This window comes from Pygocentrus nattereri, chromosome 6 (genome assembly GCF_015220715.1).
Source record: "Pygocentrus nattereri isolate fPygNat1 chromosome 6, fPygNat1.pri, whole genome shotgun sequence".
NCBI classification, from domain to species: domain Eukaryota; kingdom Metazoa; phylum Chordata; class Actinopteri; order Characiformes; family Serrasalmidae; genus Pygocentrus; species Pygocentrus nattereri.
Genome location: NC_051216.1, coordinates 16,402,734 through 16,425,900, shown reverse-complemented (window position 1 = coordinate 16,425,900; position 23,167 = coordinate 16,402,734). Strand labels below are relative to the sequence as shown.

The 23,167-nt window shown below is 39.4% G+C and overlaps 1 protein-coding gene across 4 annotated transcripts in view; it reads left to right on the top strand.

Moving 5' to 3' along the window:
- traf3ip1 (TNF receptor-associated factor 3 interacting protein 1) overlaps positions 1–22,815 on the top strand; it is a 23,874-nt gene extending 1,059 nt beyond the window's left edge. The window contains exons 2-18 of one of the 4 annotated variants that reach the window (XM_017691605.2): positions 1,061–1,129; positions 6,087–6,248; positions 7,474–7,602; positions 8,002–8,421; positions 8,804–8,878; positions 10,181–10,204; positions 10,531–10,554; positions 10,783–10,806; positions 11,031–11,106; positions 11,273–11,293; positions 11,942–12,026; positions 12,553–12,645; positions 13,111–13,246; positions 13,422–13,458; positions 13,571–13,647; positions 19,936–20,159; positions 21,166–22,815. In XM_017691605.2, coding sequence (XP_017547094.2) covers positions 1,061–1,129; positions 6,087–6,248; positions 7,474–7,602; positions 8,002–8,421; positions 8,804–8,878; positions 10,181–10,204; positions 10,531–10,554; positions 10,783–10,806; positions 11,031–11,106; positions 11,273–11,293; positions 11,942–12,026; positions 12,553–12,645; positions 13,111–13,246; positions 13,422–13,458; positions 13,571–13,647; positions 19,936–20,159; positions 21,166–21,331 — 1,842 coding nt within the window. In that variant the 3' untranslated portion in view covers positions 21,332–22,815. Of the gene's footprint in view, positions 1–1,060; positions 1,130–6,086; positions 6,249–7,473; positions 7,603–8,001; positions 8,422–8,803; positions 8,879–10,180; positions 10,205–10,530; positions 10,555–10,782; positions 10,807–11,030; positions 11,107–11,272; positions 11,294–11,941; positions 12,027–12,549; positions 12,646–13,110; positions 13,247–13,421; positions 13,459–13,570; positions 13,648–19,935; positions 20,160–21,165 lie in introns of all 4 variants that reach the window. The other 3 variants (XM_017691604.2, XM_017691606.2, XM_017691607.2) reach the window with 3 other exon arrangements.
- The last annotated feature ends 352 nt before the right edge of the window (positions 22,816–23,167 follow it).

Genomic DNA, 23,167 nt, shown 5'->3' with positions numbered 1-23,167 from the left:
CTCAATTGCGTTAGTGAGGTCAAGAGCTAATGTTGGATGAATAGCTTTGAATGGCATGTCAGCAATGGGTGCACCTTAAAGCAGCACTTATTTAAAAAGATGTCTGGATATGTTTGTATGTATAGTGTCTAGAGTTGGCCAATATAAGTATATTTATGGTTATCATGATAAATCACAATATGTTACAGTATGCTTTTCTGAGCATATCATATATATCTGTAGTACTTAAAAACCCCTTCCAACTGCATGTTTGATTACAAAGAGTGTAAAATTAGTCCTTTTAACTGGATTTGGTGCAGCACAGTGTTGAAAATGTTGAATATAGATAAGTGAATGCATAATTTTTATTTTCAAAATGTAGGCTCACTTTGTGTGTTCTGTAAAATATTGTGACATAATGTTTCATTAAAAAATCTTGAAATATGGAGATATGACCTTTTGCCATATTGCCCACTTCAGTATACCTCTGTGACCTATAAAAGAGACTAGTATTAGTCATAGCAATACATAACGTTGGAGAGCTGTAAAGGCCGAGGTAGGTAGTTTGGTGGCTCTTTCTGCCTAAATCCAGAGATAGTTTTAGATACTAAAAGCTCTGCCAAGATTAGCCAAGCTGGCACAAAGTGTATGGGAGGACGGAAGCATAACTCTACATCAGACATACCACTCACGTTGGTTAAGACATCCCTGGAAAGGGCACTCAGTCCTTTCACCTGTGGCACCTCCATGTGAGCTGCATCATCATCTTCACTATAGACAGTTTGGCTGCATTCAGTCTGCACTCCAGAACATTACCTACGTCTCGGCATTATGTGTGCTGGAATTAGTTTTTCCTCTAAGCTTTCTTTCATTCTGTGCTTAAGATCAGCTTTCAACTCTGGTTATATGCATTATTGATGCAGGCCTTCACTGTCATGCTAGACTCCGCTGGGCTGATTATTTGTGTATTTGTTTTGCTGCTTCAGTTCAAACATGTGAACTGAACTGCCCTTTAAATAATTGTAGAAAAGCAGTGGATTTAAATGGCGTCAATTAATTTTCAGTATTGCTTTCTGTTCAGGTAATTCGCACCACAGGCTTCATGAAAGGTCTTTATGGAGAAGCAGAGATGAAGTCAGACAATGTAAAGGTGAGCCTTTTAAACTGCACTTCATAACCTTGCCTCGCAACAGATATATTAGAGCAAACAGCATACATGGAGCATGCTTATGCTCAAATAGACAAACATTACTCATTGCTGCCCTCTAATGGTGTTATAGCACCAGTCAGAATTTGTTGTTTTCTTAAGATCCATGATGTTTCTCAATAAATGTATTTCCTGTCTTATTTACATGTATTTGCCTCAACTCATCTGTTAAAGGCACCCAATTCACATTATGTTTATTGCTGTGGAATATAATTGTGGTCCACTTAAATAAGATGATGATGTAATAGTTAGGAAAGGCCTCGGAAGTGGCACAGATCCAAAGATTTGCCTTATAGGGGAACTCTATGCCAATATTTCAAATTATCTACATAGTTAAATGATTATGATGTAAACAAAGTCGTTCGGAGTGGTTTGGTGAAAGATGCCCTGTTCAGAGTTAGAATTGTTCACAGTGGTGGATCCAGATGTCTGAAGAGATTAAAAGCTCCCTCACAGAAAGTTATTACACAAAATGGATATGAATATGCTGGCTGATGTCTGAGGCATTGTTTCACAGTAGTTTTGTGATAAAAATTTGGCCTAAACATCTTATGAATCCATTGATTTTAATCCATTTATGGAGGAGGGGTTATGCAGGGTGTCATCAGCATTGCTTATAAAACTCAGAAGACCAGTAGGTTTATTGGTGTTTTGGATAGTAAATACAATGACTATATATTTGTTGTAGACATGGCGACACATGGTGAAATTGAACCATTTTACATCGAACCCCTCTGAATGATTTTATTTATATTGCAAAGAGGAGATTATTCAAAATTGCTGGAATTCCTCTTTAATGTGATACAAATCTGATGTTTTCCGATGTTGTGTGAATGCACAAATCTGATCGTTTCAAATAAGATTAATTAGAACAGTCAGATTGGAATTTTTATTGTGCATGTACATATTGAGGTCATTCCCCCATGTTAGACAGACAGACAGACACTTTATTGATCCCGAAGGAAATGTAGCAATGGAATGTTTAGGAATGTTTGCGGTGTAGCAGCAGTGGCTACCTTGAAGTTTTAAAGCAACTGACCTTTTTTCACCTCCTCTCCTAATCATGAACACCTGAGAGCTGTACAGAGCTAATTATCTTTGTGATAAAGGCTTAAGCTGCTAATTTGTTCATTTGTTGATGCTGTTGTTCATGATGCATATTGATCATTCACGTGACAATGACTGTGCTTACATGCACTTAATAATCTGATAACTGCATAAAATCAGATTTTGTCAGTAATACGATCAGCGCGTTTACATGCATTGAGTAATAATGGGGAAACTCTGGGTCTACAGGAGTCAGACAATAATCAGATTTCTGGCCAATAAACTCACAGAATAAGAAATGACATAACCGCAATGTAAAACTTCATGCTGTTTTTTTTTTTTTTTTTAAACATTGCACTACTTTCCCTGAAAATATGAGCATATATCATCTAGTAGATGATGGAGAATATTTAAATCCTTAATTTTGTCAAGCATGTAGTTGGTTTCAGCATCACTCCAAAAGTGTTTTGTTGTTGTCTGCACTGAGAAATCTGATTACTGAGCTAAAATCCAGCTCTCTTTATCGAATTTCTTAATTCGATTTCTAGATTTTACTCTGCTCTAAGAAATTGGAGTATGGTGTTTACATGACCATTTGGGTAATCGGATAACTGCAAAAATCCAATTGTGAGTGGATTATTAAGTGCATGTGAACACTCACTGTTGATTAGGATGTGTGCATGTAAGTCATTTCAGGGTAGAGGGCACATTTTACTAAAGACAGATATAGGTGATCTACAATCACAAATGTGAACCACCAAAAACAGATTTGAGCAAAAAAAATGAATGTAGCGCCTCACACTGAGATCCCGATAAGTGTTCTGTGGTTGTTTTGATCATAAATGGGTTTGTTCAAAATTGCTCAAGCCTTTAACTGTTTCATCTCTAGGGTTAATTATTGCGTTTTTAAGCAATTTAATATAAGAGGGAGTGTGTTATCATGCATAACATCACAGTTGATGTTACTGCATGACAACACACTTATGATGTTATATAAATTTGCAAAATAAAGAAAAAATTAAAGCAAAGAAGCCTGAGCATTGTATCAAATGTGCTTTAATATTGGCATTTCATTCCACCACAAAAGTAGGAGCCTTTGTGTTTAGTTAGACCCACAAAACTTTCATAATATCAGGTTCCTCTCAGTTTTTTCATTATTTGCCAGTCCCAGTACTTTGTTCTGCCATCAAAGCTGCTGACCAACAAGTTCAGAAGGAACAACAGGTTCAGAAGGTTAAATACGGAAGGTTCTGAAAGTTCTCTGTGTTTTGTATGTGCTAAAGTAGAAACTCAGTGGAATGATGCAGTTATTGTGATTTAAAATGTGCTGATATTTGTGATATTCCTAAATATCCTCAACGAACAGATTGTGGCATCAGAACTGTTATGTAACAATACTGTGGCTTTGATGTAGAAGACGACAGGAAATATAGCACTTCGAACAAGTGCTCTTTTATTTACACAACAGAGGGAGGGACCTGCTGCATAGCACTGCCAAAACAGCTAGGAAGAGAGCAGGTCATCAGCAGTCACATATTCTCATACATGATAAATCCCAATTTTGCTAACCAGCTCCACAGCTCAGCACAGCATATCATAAGAAACATTGCAACATCTATAATGTCCAAGCAGCAGTTAAGTCTCTCTCACCGCTACATGGTGTTAACTGTGGTACTCCGCACTCACAGCTCCACATGGCCACACGTTCTGCGTGTCCATGGCTGAATTAGCCGGTAGCAGGGTGCTACTATATACAACCCCAATTCCAATGAATTTGGGACGTTGTGTAAAACATAAATAAAAACAGAATATGATGATTTGCAAATCCTTCTCAACCTATATTCAATTGAATACACTACAAAGACAAGATATGTTCAAACGGATAAACTTAATTGTTTTTTGCAAATATTCACTCATTTTGAATTTGATACCTGCAACACGTTCCAAAGAAATTGGGACAGGGGCAACAAAAGACTTGGAAAGTTGAGGAAATCTCAAAAAACACCTGTTTGGAACATTCCACAGGTGAACAGCTTAATTGGAAACAGGTGAGTGTCATGATTGGGTATAAAGGGAGCATCCCTGAAAGGCTCAGTCATTCATAAGCAAGGATGGGGCGAGGTTCACCACTTTGTGAACAACTGTGTGAGCAAGTAGTCCAACAGTTTAAGAACAATGTTTCTCAATGTGCAATTGCAAGGAATTTAGGGATTTCATCTTCTACAGTCCATAATATCATCAAACCTTTCAGAGATTCTGGAGAAATCTCTGCAAGTAAGCGGCAAGGCAGAAAAACAACATTGAATGCGTGACCTTTGATCCCTCAGGCGGCACTGCATTAAAAATCGACATCATTCTGTAATGGATATTATCACATGGGCTTAGGAACACTTCAGAAAACCACTGTCAGTGAACACAGTTCGTCGCTCCGTCTACAAGTGCAAGTTAAAACTCTGCCATGAAAAGCGAAAGCCATATATCAACAACACCCAGAAACGCCGCCGGCTTCTCTGGGCCCGAGCTCATCTGAGATGGACTGACGCAAAGTGGAAAAGTGTCCTGTGGTCTGACGAGTCCACATTTCAAATTGTTTTTGGAAATTATGGATGTCGTGTCCTCCGAAGGAGAAGAAGAAAAGGACTCCACAGAAGAAAAGGACTGTCCGGATTGTTATCAGCACAAAGTTCAAAAGCCAGCATATATATATATATATATATATATATATATATATATATATATATACACACACACACACATACACACACACACACACACACACACACACACACACACACACACACACACACACACACACACACAATACTCAGACTGATGAGGGGCAGTATTGGGTGTTCCTGCCTGGAGCTTTGATAATATGAATAGGTGAATCCTCTTATTTTGTGATCTCTCAATAAGAGATTGGTACTTCTTTGACAGCATTTCAGTGACCCATGCTGCAGTGTCAAAGTCCCATTTGACCGTTCAGTTTGATGACCTTTCCAAATGTAACTTGAGTTTCTCAATTTAATGAGCATGCTAGAAGTCAGTGACTCAATCAGGCAGGAAGTGTGAAAAGCCTTTCCAAATTTGAAAGCTTAATGCCACTAACTAGCTGAACACAGATCCCTATCGCTGTGACCTGTAAAGAGAAACACAACTCTCAGTACCTTTCTATGACGGATGAGAGAAACTAGAAAATAGAGAGCTAAAGAGAGATAAAGCACTGGCTAAAATGTTCACACCTGATCCCCTTTCAGACAACCATGGAGTATAGAAGTAGCCGTGTCCTTTGATGCTACAGCATACATAATGGATGCTCTCTCTCTCTTCCTCTCCCTCTCCCTGTCTCTCTCTCTCTTCCTCTCCCTCTCCATTCCAACATGAGACTGAAGAGCTTCTGCTTGAGAGTGAACTGTCTGTTAGTTAGAGATATCTTTGATAATGCTTAGATTTAATTAGACAGTTTTGCTTTATATACTAACCTATGAATAAACCAGATCAAATACTATTGAACTATGAACTCTGCTACATTTGGTAAGAAATAATGAATTATGATTAATATTGTCTACTGCCTGTGGAAGCTCATTACCAGCTGGCTGAATTATAATTAGCCCATAATGGGAACATGGACGATTGCACTGCATCATAATCTATCAACCATTTAAATTAAACTCAGGAGAATTAAGTGCAGGGAACACATAATTAAAGCTTCTGTTAGGGATGATACATATATTTTAATTACATTGATATTAGTAATACAAATATGTCAAATAGGTCAATATGACCGAATCAGATAATCTCTAATAAGTGCTAAGGTAATGGAAACATGTTTTTTCCCCTCTTTGCCTTGTAGGATAAAGACTCAAAGATAGCATTCCTTCAGAAGGCCATTGATGTGGTGATGCTGGTGAGCGGGGAGCCCCTATCTGCAAAGCCTGCACGAATAGTTGCTGGCCATGAACCAGAGAAGACTAACGAGCTGCTCCAAGCCATCGCCAAGTGCTGCCTTAACAAGGTCAGCCCTGTCTGAAAAGCCACTGAAAGATCTAAGTGATTGAGAAGACCATTTTCAGTAGAACTGTAAATGTGACATCTTACTGGCCGATCAGTAGTAGGAATGGCACTCATGCCTGTAGTCTTGAGAATGTTAATGCTTATCTGGACTGTAATTGGTCTCTTGAGGTTCTAGGAGGGCAAGGAATATGGGATTAGGGGCATTAGTAAGTTCACCAACACCAGCATACATTTTCTTCTGTGGCAAAACAATTCATATTTAGTTATTTGTGACATTTAGATGTATCTTTCACTTACCATATACCTTCTTTTTAATTACCACATAAGCATGTAAATATAGTTTATGTACATTGCTAAGCATTCCCAAAGGCCAACTCTGTTTAAACCTCACACTAGTGGTACCCTACTGTCATTATAATAGTGGCTGCACTGAAAGCTTGAGCACACTGATTGTTGTGAAAGTACAAGTCAGTAGTTGTCTACTGGTTAAGCCATACAGCTAAACCAGCAGCTAACTTCTTTATGAACATCATTTGATTATTAACTTACTGTGCTATAAAGTGTCTGCATTTGGAGAGTTGGCATGTCAAACAAAAAGAATGCATTTCTGCTTATTAGCATTATTCAGCTTAAAAAGTAAACGTATGTGCTGTAAAGCATCTGCTACACAATTTTCCAGTGATGTAAGCAAGTATACCTCAGACATCATTTCCCTTGAGGACATGAAACTGGATTCACATAATGCAATTTTGTGTGCCTAATAGCTTTGTAATTACAAATGTTATAAAATGTATTATATTTCTTCAATAAAAGGCCCCATTCCAACATATTAGGCCTCACTGAGATGATTGGCTCTTGGATTTTGCTGTTTATGGCTAATTTTAATTCCACATTTTACGTGTGGTGGGCTCTGACCAAGTTAACATTGTAAGCATTTCCCTGCCTATGCCTTGCAAAGTGCCTTTAGCAAATGTGCATTAAGTTTGCCACAGTACCGCCTTTACCATAAAGTCAAGGAGCTTGAAATTTTGGGAAGAAAATGCTAACTACTTGAATATTGTTGTGACCTAACACATGCTTCGATTGGTTAGAACATCATTTACATATTTGACCAGTAAGTGGAGCTATCTGTAGTGCCTATGGGACCTTCATCCAGCTGGAGGGCTTTACCTCTGTGCTATAGAAGTAAGCTGTGTTATTTATTGATTCATCTGTTCCTGATGCAGCTCTCCAGTGATGAGGCGGTGAGGCGTGTCTTGGCCGGAGACAAACTGGATCTGAAGGGGAAGGCCAGCACCTCCAGGTCCCAGGGCAAGGAGAACCGAGAGGGCCGAGAGCGCCACACAGAGAGAGAGGTCAGACATACTTCCACATGTCACACTTAGGATTGCACAGACAGAGTGGGCACTGAGATATCTGATATCTTCATTATTGTGTAACAGATAAACATGCATAGACTTCACAAAGAGTGATTCTCATAAACAACAGATTACGCACAATGTTTTAGTCAGCAGCTGTAACATAAATTATAGAAAGGAATACCACAGAAGAAATGTTATTCAGATGATTGTCCTCATACATACACTGTTCTCTTTGTGTAGTTTTTCAGAGATAATTGACAAGAACCTACCTTCATCTATGGCAGAAAAACTATAATTTATAATATATAATGTCATTTTTTTGCACTGTTGCCATTCTGCACTGATCATTTTAGTGACACAGAAAAGCTTGTTGTTTGTTTCAACATTGTGCAGGAGAAGAGAGAGATTAAAGAGAGCAGCTTGAGCCGAGAGCAGAAGGATTCAGACCATTCGAAGGACCCAGAGAGCAAGAGGACTGAGAAAGACCGACACAGAGATGGTGAAAGGTCGGAAAAGGGTCGAGAGAGAGACAGGACAAAGGACCGGGATAAAGACAAGAGTCGTGATCGGGACAAAGACAAGGCCAGAGAGAGGGAGCGGGACAAAGATAGAGACAGAAATAAGGAGAGAGAACGAGATAAAGAGAGGGAGAAAAACAAAGAACGAGATTCACACAAAGAAAGGGAGCGAGAGCGGGACAAAGATAGAGACCGTGAGCGGGAAAAGCGAAGGGACAGAGACAAAGAGCGGGAAAAGGAACGAGAACGCCCAAAAGAGTTAGAGGAGAGGCCAAAGGAGAAAACGGATAAAAAGGTTGGTGATCTCTTTGACTAGTAAGGATCCATATTAATATTCAGTTTTTTTATATGGAGGTTGCCTGATAGTAAATTGAACATGGTATGATTTTATTTTATATGAAGTAATATAAAAAAGATTTGTAAAATCAGAATTACTGATATAAAGTAACATGATTTCCACTCTCCTATTAAAATAAGAGAGACAACAACAAAAGTAAAGAGAAAAAAACCCTTACTACACTGTAACTGGAAAAATAGAAGCAATTCATGTTGGCATTTCTTTTTCACTACTGTATCAAAAACATTTGGATTGCGATGCTAAAACATCAATTTTGTGTATTGTCACATTTCTGTTGGCTTCTCTGTGTGTTCAGTACCATCATGTTGTGTTTCTACAGGCCAGACCAGCTGAGGAGCTCAGTAGGCAAAGACCACACCCAGAGGAGCCCATTAAAAACCATAAAGCTGAGGAGGTGAGTTCTCCACATTTTTGGTGTGGTCAAGTCAAATACCTGTATGTCACACTTACTATTCTACCTAATTAGTTCAAGCTGTGGCCCCATATTTAAGAAGAAAAAAAAAACATGAAAAAATTCAGTACCTTAAATATTTCCAAGGATTATGTTATGATCTGTTTAAATCCAAGGTATTAATTGAAATGCTAATATACTAAATAAATACAGGGTACTGATCTATGCTACTTTCTTTTGGGGGGTACCTGACCCAAACTGTAACCCTAAATTTCAACTTGAAAAAATGCTTCCATATTTTTCCATTAAAAAAAAAAAAAAGATTTTAAAAACACAGACCCTAATTTCAGCCACATCCCTGAGTTTCAGACCAGGAAGTGAGCATGCCTGTCTCTCATGGCCTGGTGATCGTGTGTAGCAAGCTGTGTTTGCTAGCTCAGAATTAGAACATGGCTCGAAAACATTTGGCAAAGTTTCTCTAGTGTTATGATTGCTTTGTTAGTGACAAAATGGAATGTTCATTCATTTGGTTTAGTACACAAAACATAATTAAAGTTTAAGGTCATGCAAATCAAAAGAATTTTAGTCCAATGTCTAGGTTTTAAATCCAAACTTTGTTTTGAACTCTTTGCACACATTCAGTAGAATGATCTGTGTGTGAATATATATGTATGCATATGTGTGTATGTACAGTACTGTGCAAAAACGGACCAAGCCCATTTTTACTAATGGTTTTAGCTTGATCAGCATCCCAAAAATTACAGAAAATATTTGGTCTTACATTGAACACAAATTAGCTTGGATTATTTTTTTCAACTGTTTGAACCCATTAAGTTAAATGCTGAGTGGAATAATCTTGACTTTTATTGCTGTAAAAGACTATCTGCACATTTACCCATAAAACTTCAACATTTAAAGAAATAAAAGGGAAAAACTATCCTATATTAAGTTACTTTATGTGTTTGGTAATTTACTGACTAACGATGTGTTGTTGATAAAAACGTAACGTCATTAAAAACGTAATGGTTTGCGATTTTGAGCTTGGCCCATTTTTTGTATGGGCCAAAATAAAATTTAAGTGTTTGAATGGGTGACAGTCATGTGATACGCCTATTATACTAAATGAATCTTGCCCAATGACAGTTGCCAGTATATGTTTTAGCTCTGTTTGTCAGAGCACTGTTGTGTCCTTCTGTAGATAGATACAAGTCCACTGTGAAGTCTGACGTTAGTGTAAGAGCACTGACTTTCAGCTGGAATGTGTGACACATTTGTAATCATGTCTTTGTCTCTTTAATCGTCAAGAGTGAAGGAGATGAGCTAGAAGAGGTACACTAGCATTTGCTCTGTCATGTTTGAGTGGCTGCTTGCTATAGTGTCTTTCAAATCAAGTTTCATTTATTTCTCATTAATGTGGGGCAGGTGGGAACAGATGGCTTTGGTGGTGGAAGCTTATTAGTTGATGCATAGCAATGTTTTTTTTTTTTCCCCTACTGAACGGAATAAATGAAGGACATGGTGTGCTTTATTTGGCCTTCCTTTATATGTGCTATATAGCGAGTAGTATGCTAATGAACAGAGCTTCAGGGTTTGGTGAAAAAGGGCAAAGAGATGTGAGATTTGCGTAACTCTGTGTGCCTTGTCATTCCTAACAGGTGCTTGAGGCAAAAGCTAATGAGGTATTTCAATTGTCCTCCTCTTCTTTTGGCAGTCTATAGTAGAAGTCTAACAGATTGTATGGGCTGGGCAATTTTTCCTTAAGTAGATTGCTTATGTGTTTAGACATTGTGTTGTAGCTTTGAGTAAATGAGGAGTTCATAAATGCATGTTTTCTCCTTATGTTAGACTTTTGTTGCATAAACAGTCCCCTGCACTGAACTCTTGTGTTTTTTCTCTTTATCACATAGCCAACAGAGGCTTTGCAGAACCAGGTAGTTACTGCAGATTCTCTTTTGAAACACATTTATTTGAGTGTGTTGCATTTTGGTGCTTGGAACAAAATAGTTGGAAAATTCACAAAGACATTTGAATATCGTTCTAAATCACAGCGTATGTATGGGAAAGGTATGATGAGTAAGAGTTCATAGATCATGTAGTGTTAAAGGGCTCTTGGCTCTGTGATAAAATGACTAACTCCTCCTGTCTTTGTGCCCAGCCAGAGTCTCCTGCCAGAATACCCAGGCCTTCATCTGCCAAGGGACAGCGACGTTGGCCCAAAGCAGGAGCCCCAGGTAACCTGCTAGTCTTGGACAACATAAAGCATTCCAGGCACTTTCATTTGGTTATGTAAAATGTTTTTAACAGACATTTGCACTACATCAAAATTAATATTATAGCTCTCTCTCTCTCTCTCTCTCTCTCTCTCTCTCTCTCTCTCTCTCTCTCTCTCTCTCTCAGATGAATCAGACAGTGATGGAAGTAAGTAGCCACTGCTCCCAATACAGTGGACTTATGAAGTGCCTTAATGTCTAATGTCAAGATTTGATTTTAGTTAAAAATGCCTTGATTATATAGAGCTGTAGATATATACTACTATACATGACTTGGTTTGGCTCATATAAAGGTTTTCAAACAGAATTTTTTAAAAGTTTGCTGTGCCAGCCTCTAGCAAAACAAGCTTTTAGAGTTGGAGACTAGGAGTGCTGAGTTATGTTTGGCTCCTCTTATGTCTACACCGCTGTGTGCCTGTGAGGTATAGAACTTATAAGTGACTAAAAAAAAAAAACAAGAAAAAAAAAGAAAAAGGATCCAGTCATTTGAGCATGATTGTGTGCATGAGCCCCATCCTGTCCCATGACAGAATGCATGCAGAAGGCTAATTATAAACGCTGTCAGATGATAAATGAGACACTCTAAAGAGACACAGTATTAGCAACTGAGGTTAAAATTTTAATAATGTTCAGTTGTTGTTTTTTTTTGATACTGTATGGAAATTGTTACCTTACTTACTACATTCTATTTCACTGAAAGGTAGCAGATACGCATGTTTAACTCGTTCTCAAGATGTTGAATTAACGGGTCTGTATTGAAAATGAAATGAATAGTAGTCTGTTCCATTTGTTTCAGTGGGTGACAACCCTTCAGTCCAAAAACAAGTCCACCTTGCAAATGGAGACGCATCAGATATTGTGCCATCCCATGCATCTCACAGGTTAGCTAATAGTTCTTTCTTTCTTTCTTTCTTTCTTTCTTTCTTTCTTTCTTTCTTTCTTTCTTTCTTTCTTTCTTTCTTTCCCTTTTCATGACCTTATATCTGTGTTACTTTCCATCTCAGAATGTTTAGTTAACTTCACCTTAGTCACAACACGGGCACAAAATGAGAAAATGAGCTGTTTTGAATGTGTGAGAAAGATAGCAATGCTTTTGGCAGTTCCACGTATCTTTCGGCCTTCTTAGGCTGCCTGGCAGTGTAACTCATTGATGCAAATCCTTCACTTTCACTGCAAAGTACTGCCAGACTACAGTTCAAAGCAGCGTGTCTGCTTGCCTTTCATTTCACAGCTGATATCTTTCACTCGGCATGCAGGAAAATTGCTCTTGGTCTCTCGACACTTATTTATCTCAATTGTACGTCAGCCTCCCCATAAACACACTCAGTAAAGAGTGATAAAACTAGCTACATTGTTGTTTAGAGCCTTGAAAAGAGGTGTAATAATGATATCATGCTTCTGAAGCAGCAGTAGGAGGATACCGCGGCCTAGCAGTGCGAGGCCAGCCCCTCCACGAGTGAAGAGGCAGGAGAGCTACACTGACGGAGGCCCAGTGGAGAGGTGAGTACCTTGAGGTACTTTCATACTTGCAGTTTGTCGATGACGGAAAAATAAGAGTGGCAGTTCTGGCACCAGAGATAATAAAAGTCCAAGAGGCTTGGAAACTTCAACTTCAACTTCAACTTCAACTTGGAAAGATCAACATTATTTTTAACTATTTAGAAATTTTAATCATTTCTAAATATTATTACAAATAAAGGATTAATGGTCCCTATAGTGGCATTATTCATAAATAAAAAGCTAGAAAACATTGTCCAGATCTGAGCCATGTAGTGATGGATTACTTGACACAGCCTTTGTACTACTTTTCTACTCTTTAAAGAGTAGGTTAAGCATTGTAATTAAGATGGCTAGCTTTCAGTTCTTACTACTTATGTTTACATTTTGGCTAAACTCTTTCTTTAAGCTTATAAACAGAAGCAACAAAGTCTAAAACAGTGAATATTTTCCCATGTGGTGCTTCAGGTTGGGCAGTGGCAAGCCTCACTCTGCTGTCATTGTGGAGGGCAAAAGACTCTCAGAAGATGAAGAGGAAGAAGATGGGCAGTTTGTGGTAGAGGAAGCAGTTCCACCTCCACCTGACATGCCTGAGTTGGAGATGGTGAGTGCCTTTCTCTCTGCAACACAGTAGGAGGAAAGGAGTGCTGAGTTATGTGTGGCTTCTCTTATGTCTGCACTGATGTTTGCCTGTAAGCTTAGAACTTAAACCAATCATAATAGTCTTTGACATTTTCATGAACATTTATTTGCTCTTACTGAATAATTTCTTCATATAGGAGCCATCAGTTGAACTACAAGGTGATGAAAGGCACGGTGAGTTAAAAGATCTGTGCGCAAGCTATGAGTTACACATAAAATTATTTTAATTCATTTTTATTTTTTTTAAGATTACTCCAGTTTATACGTTGATCTTCTGTCATTATAGGTGGGCTAGTGAAGAAGATCCTAAAAACCAAGAAGGATTTTGAATCATCACCCTCATCTGTAAAATCAAAAGATCAGGTATTGCATTTTTAACTTCGAAAAGAAAAATTCTGTGTTATCTTCATTACTCTCCACTAGAGGGCAGCGCTGTGTCAGTCTGCTAACACAGCATGGCCCTGTGTGTTTTTTCATAATAGCATTCCACCAATGTGAGTAAGTGCATTTCAAAATCTGCTCATTGAGACAATCAGTGCTGGTTTCAGTAAATATGATACCTTAGGGACATGATTTTTGCTGTTTTTAATTTGAAAGTCTTCGCCAGCGAGTCAACCATTTATTAAAGAAAGCAGCTTTGCAAATGGACTGGAGCAAGGTAATTGTGCTCTCAGACCCACTGAAGTATTTTTCACTGAAACTGTAGCAACAGGAGCAACGCACTGTAACAATTTCTAGATATTTTGTGTGTAACTGTTGTGAGCTGCTTAGTTAGGTAAACTATGTAATCTCAGGATCTTAGCTTGGAAAGTGTGAGCAAAAGTCTTGAAAACTATTTTGTGATTTGTTTTGTTTTATGACCCATTTAGCGTCATTTTTTTATTTCCACTCTTAAATCTGCTCAGTCCTCTCTCCCTTGTGGCCCTGTGACATTGTGAATATCTATCAATGGAAAATAAATTAGAATAAAATAGAACGGCACCAATATGTTCTCGATTTATCACTGGCCAAAGTTTAATCACAAGCAAAGCATTTCTCGTTTTCGAAGATCAGTAAAAATCCATTCCACAAAAAACAACTCTTTCGAGGCCATGTGTTCCAGTCTTCCACCACGGCACAAGCAGGCAATAAATGTAGTTTTCTTTTCTCCCTTCCCATGTAGTGACAATAAACTGGCCTTTCCATATTTTATAGTAGATATATTTTTCAGAACTACTGGAGTATGATTTCCATTCAGATGTGGTGCGTTGTCCAGTGCTCTCCAGTCCTTGTGCTGGCTTTCTGTGAGCCAGGGAGCGCTCCCATAGTCAATATTTAGACAGTGATTCAGTTTTGAGGTGCTCTTGTCTGTACCCTGCTCGTAGTGGCCTGCACTGTGCTGGGTGGTCCACCTTCCTGGAGCATGTACTCCGCTCCCATCTGCTGGAGTCTGGCTGCTCGTCTGATGGATGCAATATTTGGTGGTGCAGCTCATGCAGAAAGCCCCTGACTCTCAGCCTCAGCGTGACCTTAGCCACGTGTGCTCGCACACAGAGACACTTGCTGTGTGTCTGCGTATTTCATAGTCTGATACTCTGCTGTTCACAGCTTTCTGCTTGGCCTGGATGCTCAGGCCTCCAGCAATGCGATACATCATGTCTTTTGATTAAACATAATATATTAAAGACTAAACAGGTTTATCTTGTGTAAGTATTTGTGTTAGTCTTAGTGACAAGTTTGGAAATAATGCCAAACCCTATCAGCACTTAAACCTTTCATTTGTGGCATATGCACTTTTGGACAAGGAACCTGTGAAAATAATTATTTAGACAATATCTGCTCATCATACTTCTGCCTTCCGCCCAGTGACTGCTGGGAGCTCCCCCTGTGGCCCAGAAGGATAAGCAGCTTAGAAAATATGTATGTGTGTGTGTGTGTGCGTGTACTTATCATACGTAGAAAAAACAGTTGTGCTAGCATTTTCTCTTAAAAATAAAAAAGAGAAGTTTTCAAAAGAAGACTCTGCCCAAACTTTTGACAGCCTATGTTAAACATAAACAACCATTCCTGCTGCCACTCTGAGAGGACTCGCACCCTGCTAACCGCAGCCCACTGCCCCTCACCCCCTTCCTCTCTCTGTGTTCTTCGTTTCAAAATAATCAGTCTGGATTTCCCTCCATTCCCAAATAATCAAATTAGATTTCCCCCATCAGACGCGAACCGGCTCTGGGGTGGAATCCGAGCAGCACACAGAGCGCTCACCTAATTCACTTAATGCTGCCTCATCAGTTCTCTGACTGCCCTGCCATTAGTATTGGCCATGAGCTGGGTGCGGGCTTTCAGGCCACTGCGCACTCTAAACAGGGCTGCAGGTTAACTAGTGCTCCGTGCTTCCCTTGCCTAGTCAGCTGGATGGAAAAACAAGCTGCAATGACTTCCTTCCTGACTTGAAAGGGGTGAGGGTTCAGCCTAATAAAGCCGGCGCTCTCCTGTAATCTTAGTGTAACATCCAGGGTTAAAAATGTAAATATTGAGCTTCCTTATCCCCCTGACAGGTATAGGGTTTCAGCACGTATAACTCATTCTACAAGTATGCCCTTTTCCTTGGTACGTTTGAGGATCTCTACCACAAATGCACAGGACTGCATACTCTCATAAATTTCTCACATGCATTCAAGAAGTGTTTGTTTATAACTCACTCTTTTTTTAATTTGTAAAACAGACCAAAAAAGCTACAGAATGATTTGTGTGAACACCACAGGCACATTGCCCAGATGGCAAAGGATGATCAAGCCAGTGCTTTAGTTTTGCTAAGAGTAGCTAGTAGAGGTTGGCAGACAACAGGCAAAAGGCCAGTTATTCTTTTTTTCAGACTTCTTACATAGCTTTACTGGCATTAACATTTACAGTTTTTAGTGTACATTCCTGTGCAAAATTAGTTTGCTTTGTTACAAACATCTATTAAATATGTTATTAATTTTTCAGGAGATTTCTGAGGTGATTAGATATAAGGAAGTCAAACGAAAATAAGGGGACCCTCCAAAACAAAAAACTTTGCAGTGCAAAGAAGAGACAGGACAAAATCAAGCATCACTTTTCCGTCCATCCTTCCACTGTGAGAAGACAACTCAAAACTATGGGTCTGAAAGGACATGTAGCTGTCAAGAAGCCCTTACTGAGATAAGAAAATAGACAAAATAATTGCACATCAAACAAAGGAGCTGCTGGTGTTCACTAAACAAACGACGGACATCCCCAGAGTTCAGAACTTAACATCATTGAATGTGTTTGGGATCACTTGGATCCTGAGAAGCAGAAAATGGAACCAATATCTAAGGCTGAACTTTGGAGTTTTGAGAAAATATCATTGCAGATTTCTTTGAAAAAACTGAAAGCAAGTCTCCTAAATAGAAGGGAAACTGTAATAAATGTAGAGAGCTGATGCAAAAATAAATATATTTAATATAAAAAAAAAACATTTTTTGCTTTTTTCATGATACTGAAAAAAAAAAACTTGCTTTTAAAGGCTATATTGCCTGGAAATGTAATAAATGAAGGTTGGGTTCTGACTGGCACCGCACTGGAGATTTTACATAAACTTGTTTTTCATCTCAGAAGAGTTACCAAATCTTAACATAATTTCCTCTTACTTAATATGGTCTTAATATGATCACTTAATTGAAGTTGCATAAATGTCAGATCTCAGTTCAGGTATACCATATCTCACCACAGCGTGTGACTGAAGAATGTGCTGTGTATTTTAGGACTGACCTCTTCCAAACCCCCCAGAATGCATGTATATTATTATAAAATACTTTATGCAGGACGTCTTTTTATTTAGACAGAATTGGCCCCTCACAGCAGCTGCGTTTTCATAAGCATTTTTTCTCCCTTTTTTTACACCATCAAATTAGCCCTGATGAAGGTTCGCAACGTATAAATAAACCCTGTGGCACACAAATGGATGGCTGTTGAGTGAGTACTACACAGGAGAAAGGCCAGCATATTCTCTGTAGGATAGGCAGGAAAATAAATAGTCATCTCTTTAGGCCTGTATCTTCATAAACACCTACCTTTTTTGTGCAAACATATAGGAAATGACTCCCCAGCATTCCTGGAAATGTGTTGCCCTCCTAGAGAGAGACTGCTGACATATAAGGGTAGTGACTTATGGTGGTGGAACTTTGGGTGAATTCTCATTTCAATCAACAGTTCGCTGATAACGTTTGTATTAACAGATAACATTCAAGCTCAATTGTCTCTCTGCTCTGATAATTCCCTTGGGGGGGCTGGTTCATACTGAAGGGATTTTTGGGTGCACAATAGCTTTGTTTGTGAGCTAGCTTCTGTGGTGGTTCTTCTGGACCTTGGTTGGGTCAGGGCAGTGACCCCCATGGGGACAAACTGACCCCACTACATCCTGTGCTCATGACTCTCCTCTCCTCACCCCACTGCAATGCAGCTATTTTTATGATGTAGCTGGATGGGGCCTCTGTTTCCCTTATGGAGGAAACCCCTGAGCAGTGCACAATTAATCTTTCCCCTCAGAAGCCCAGAGACCCACCATGAAGTCTCACACCAGCAAGAGAAACATAAACAACAGGAGCAGAGCCCAGTATAGCGACTCTGTGTGCAAAACTCTAAGATAGGAGTCTACAGGTAGGCCTATGCAGTATAATACTGTTGGTTGGGATCATATCAGTATGTTATTGGGCTATGCTGCTTGTGTTAAGAAAAAGTGAATTCATAGGAGGTCATAATTCTCTGGTCAATAAGTCAGAACAAATTATGCTAACTTTGTAATCTGTTGATGTTCTGTTGCCAAAGCTCATTAATCACCATATAACTTACCTAAATTGTAGCTGATGTCATGGTTTTGGATGCAGTTTACTATTTTATCCACAAAGACGGATGCTTCCTTCATTTGTGACTCTTGCAAAATTTGTAAGCCTTTGAGAGGTTTCATGCTATGGAGCTATTTTTCATGTCACAGTGCTCTTTGAAGAGCCCTATACCCCTCTCTCTCCTTCGTTCCTCATCAGCACTCCATAAATCATGTATTTTATATGCATTTCCTCATTAAGCAAATTAGGCTTGCAACTCCACTGTGCAGAGCACTCTGGCTTTGACCAGGTCTGCAACTGGCTTTCAGCCCTGCTCTCTTGCCCTGGTGTGAGGTTAGGAGGGGAGGCAAAGGCCACCAGGGCCTTCAGCCAGCACCCACTGTCTACAGAAGCCACCTGCAGTAGGCCCACTGCGCCGGTACTGTCGACCTGCTTCTGTCACTGTCTGAGCTAATGGTAAAACCTGCCCTCAGCCTCCTCACTCAAAACAAATATTTTTCTTGGATTTGGGCGACGAAGGGGAAGAATAAGAGTGTGCTGGGCTTGTAGAGGCCGACAGGGCCCCTATAAACGACTGATTTATATCCACAGAGACGGAAAGCACTGCTTTTCTTCTTCTTTTTCTTGTTCTTCTTCTTTTGCGTTTTTGTGCAGAAGGGGTGAGGTGCAAGAGGACAGCAAACAGACCAAATCCTGCCTGGCCTTCGTGCTCCACCAACAGTGGAGCTGTACACTCTGGCCAGTGTTTGTATAGCAGGGGTGTTTAGGGGCTAGCAGAGCCACCCACCTTGCTGACGGCCAGCAGACGTTTCAGTACTAACACACTGACCAAAAAAAAGAAAAAAGGACACAGGTAAAAGTGAGCCTTTTTATGAACTTCCTAAAGGAAAGTGATCAGTTTCTGAAGCATCTGTCCACAATTAGCACACTGTTCAAAGCTGTAACAATAAACCTATTTTCATGACATATGATTAGAGAACAGCCTTTATTGAAAGCATTTCATACTAATGCTGGTAATATTGTGTCCATATGTAACCCACAAAGCAGACACCTTATTTGTCACCTGTGTGTTTTTCTTGCAGAGGATGATGTTGGGTTGTGTTGTGATTTAGATTAAGTTTCAGCACCATAAAGGTAGTTGACAGTGTTTTTGGCTAAAATGGCAAAAATCAGCTGAGAGGTTCAACTTAAAAGTGAAGTAGTTGTTACCGAATACAGTTGTAAAATAACTTCACTACCATACTCTGTTACTTAAATAAACTAGGCCTAGAGTTATGTCCTAAAGACCATTGTGCATATGAGACGTGTGTGTGTGTGTGTGTGTGTGTGTGGGCAGGCTCTGAGAGTGAGGCTTGTTTGGCCTAGTGCCACACACAGCCTGTGGCTCCAGCTGAGTAAACATATATGGCTGGTGTGTGTGCCAGGCAGAGGGGTGACTGGGGCAGAGCAAGACCCCCCAACCACATACCGTACAGAGGAGGCCCTCACTAACCACTCATATTATGGATCCCATGGCTCTTTGGGTTTGATCTTTATATACATTGCTAGGTTTGTATAATTCCTGCCTTGAAAACCTAAACATTTGTAGCCTTGAAATCCTAAACCGCTAAATGCAGACTTCACCCTTGTTCTTTTTTTAATACATTACTGCTGGGTATAGAATTCCTCTAACCTCGTTTGTATAATTCACTTGAAGTGCTCCCTTCTGCAAGGTCTGTGAGGTGTGTCTGAAAAATGTGTGAGGCTTTTCCTGATGCCAGTCAGTCACATCTGCCTGTGGTTCTGCCTCTCTATACCTCTCCCTAACCTGTATGCTGATGTGTTGCAGGATCACACCCCGGCGTTGGAGGCAGCTCGTAAGAAGGAGCGGGAGCTTGTGGCCAGGGAGATTGAACGCCTGCGCACGTCCATTCAGACTGTGTGCCGCAGCGCCCTGCCTCTGGGCAAGATCATGGACTACATCCAGGAGGATATGGATTCCATGCAGAATGAGCTGCAGAGCTGGAGACGGGAGAACAAAGAGCATGCACAGGCCCTGCAGCAGGAGCAGAGGTAACATGGGGTGGGCACGTTTAGGACTTAACAATATAGCAAAAATATAATATCACAATACTTTAGTGACATTTTCATGATACCATAAACTTGAGTTTTTTTATGAAGTTAGAGGCTCTGGTTGTGCCACATTAAACCCCCCCCCCAAAAAACCCATGAAAACCTATAAATAGACTCCTCAGTGAGTCCCAAGTTGAGTTCCTTACTTGCATAAAATGGCACAAAATTAAAAATGTAACCATTGCTAAATCTATTGTGAACTTTCTGATTTCCCTCTTACAGTGGTTCCACAATCTCTAGAGTGAGCATTTCTGGATTAAGGACTACACAAACACTATAGGCCCTTTGGGGTGAATACTTGTGGGTGGGCTGTTCAAAATGTGCTCTCCCACATTTGATCGGCTAATGCAGAAGAAAGATAGCTAATGTTACTGCTACAATGTCAATTAGCATGTCTGTATTTATTTGCATCTCCATCAGTGTCTATGCTGCCAGTCAAGATTTAAGTATTGCTGTGGTGGGGTTCTCAATGGTTGTATGACATACGTATGCATTGCGTGCTGGATATTGTAGAGAGAACACTGATGGACAAAAACATAAAAGAAAATCGAGAATTCTGTCAAATTGATGAGGCTGAGTGATGCTGTGCTGCAAAATATTAATTAACTAGACAAACAACATTAAATGCTCCTTTTAGACCAGATTGCTTCTTAACTTCAGTCTTATTAGTTTTACAGTAGTTACTGAATTATTCATAGTACAGGATAAATAAACTTTGATTAATAACTAAATAATAAGCCTGGAGTTAATACTTGAAGAAAATAAGTATTAACTATAGTGTTTCTTTAGTTTTAGTCCCTATATTACAGAATAAAAAATGTATTCTGTCAGTATTATTATTATTATTATTGTTATTATTATTATTATTATTATTATTATTATTGTTGTTTATTAGATTCACTTGTCAATGCTGAGACATAAAGATTCTGTCATGCATCTCTTTCAGAATCACGGACAGCTCTGTGGAGCCGCTGAAAGCTGAGCTGGCTGAACTGGAGCAGCTCATCAAAGACCAGCAGGACAAGATTTGTGCCATCAAGGCCAACATCCTCAGGAATGAGGAAAAGATCCATAAGATGGTGTCCAGCATAAACATCTCCTCACAAACGTGAATGAGTCAATACCTGAAATAAAGCCTGAAGCACTGTCCACACAGGAGAGCTCTCTCACTCAGTCTCACAGTAGCTCTCTGGTGATGGTTGTCTGATTTGCACTTTGAGTGGGTGTTAGATGAAATGTGGAGGATACTGATACAGTAGTCACCCACTTCACAATCCCCTTATGGTTTGAGGTGCCTTCAGTCAGACTCAGAGTCTGATGAGTTTCTGATTGGGTTCGCTGGGATTTTCGCAGTTTCATACAGAAAAAAACAAACAAAAAAAACACGCACTGTGTTTTTCCCCTTCCATAGTAGATTTGCACACTTGAGAGATGTGTTTGGTCACATTGATACTGATGTATAATATTTTTTTGTAATGCGGATTTCCAGTCTCCTCCATGTTCTCTATAGAAAAAGACTGAATTAAGTGACACTGATTGATTGTTGACTGTATCAGTGCCTTAGCCACACTGATAAGAGAACTTCTTGGCAATATGTCAGATTACTTTATTAATGCTTTTCAGGTGTACTGTGTCTCAGTAGCTCTCCAAAGCTTGTCTTAAGCAATAGGGGGCAGTTTTCTAGACAGAGGTTATGTGTAGTCTTGGCCTAAATCACACCATCAATGAGGGTACTCCATCAAACCTTCTTTTTGGTTTGGGTCCGAGTTAAATCTAGTGGGAAAACCAGCCCACATGTTGGCTGAACGTTATGCATGCCAAAAGCTGGGGATTCTCTAGAAAAGCACCACTGCACTTTGATCAGTGAGACTGTGACTGGACATGTCTGTAGTGATGCGAAAAGAGGACATTTTAGTACATGAGGAGGAACCAATGAGGCCTGTTGTGGTACACTACAAAGAGGTTTTAAGATAATCTGACTGGTTTTATTTGATTATTAAAGGTTACTGTATTGCCTGTGTTTTTTACATGTAACCTGTAGGAAGCTGACATTTCATGTTGGGTCAGGGGGAACTGCTTTCTTACACTACTTTATATTACTGTTTGGCTGAATAGAAAACATTCTATCGGGCTCACCAAAGGATGTGTCCTCAATATGTACGATATTTCATGCATGCAAGATTTCAAAGTTGTTGTTTTCTTTTTTTTTAAATTGACCTTTGAACATCCTGATGTAGTAAGTCATCCCACAATAACACTGAGCAAAAAATTATAAGACTGATAGTGCTCCAACCTTAAACCATACACTATTAATTATTGCATATCAGTGAATATTTCATATCAGTATTATCAGCTATATTACAGCATGAACTACAGTGAGTACAGTCAGATATTAAACTGCAAAAAAACAAAACATTAATTTCGTAACATTTAGATATTGAATGCAAAACAAGAGTGGACCATTTACACTGTAAGCTATTTTTACCACATCCATATTGTATTTGCTGTATATTATGTATATTTCATTTGTATCATAGTTCACAAATGACTATAAATTTTGTAGTGGAGTGAAATAAATGGCTACATTTAAGTAAAACGCTTGCACATGCCCTGTTTTTAGAGAGGCAGTTGTGAAAATGCAGGGGAAATAACGGGTGTTGTGAAAGTTTGCTGTTTGGTCGATGTGAGGTAAACATTAGTGTGGCGTTATAATGATTATTTTGGACAGTGTTACGGGGAAGTGATGAATGTGTGGAGTCTGTGTTTTTGACGAGTTCATATGAAGTGCTGGTGGCGTCTGGCACAACGCAGTCACACGCTTGACTACGCCCAGCCTTTGAAGGCCGGTCCAATCTGACATAACAAAAACACTTTAATACTCTAAGAGCCTATATTAGAGGCCTGATTTTGTTTTTCTGGCAGTGCTTGAGACAGCTGCACAAGACGTA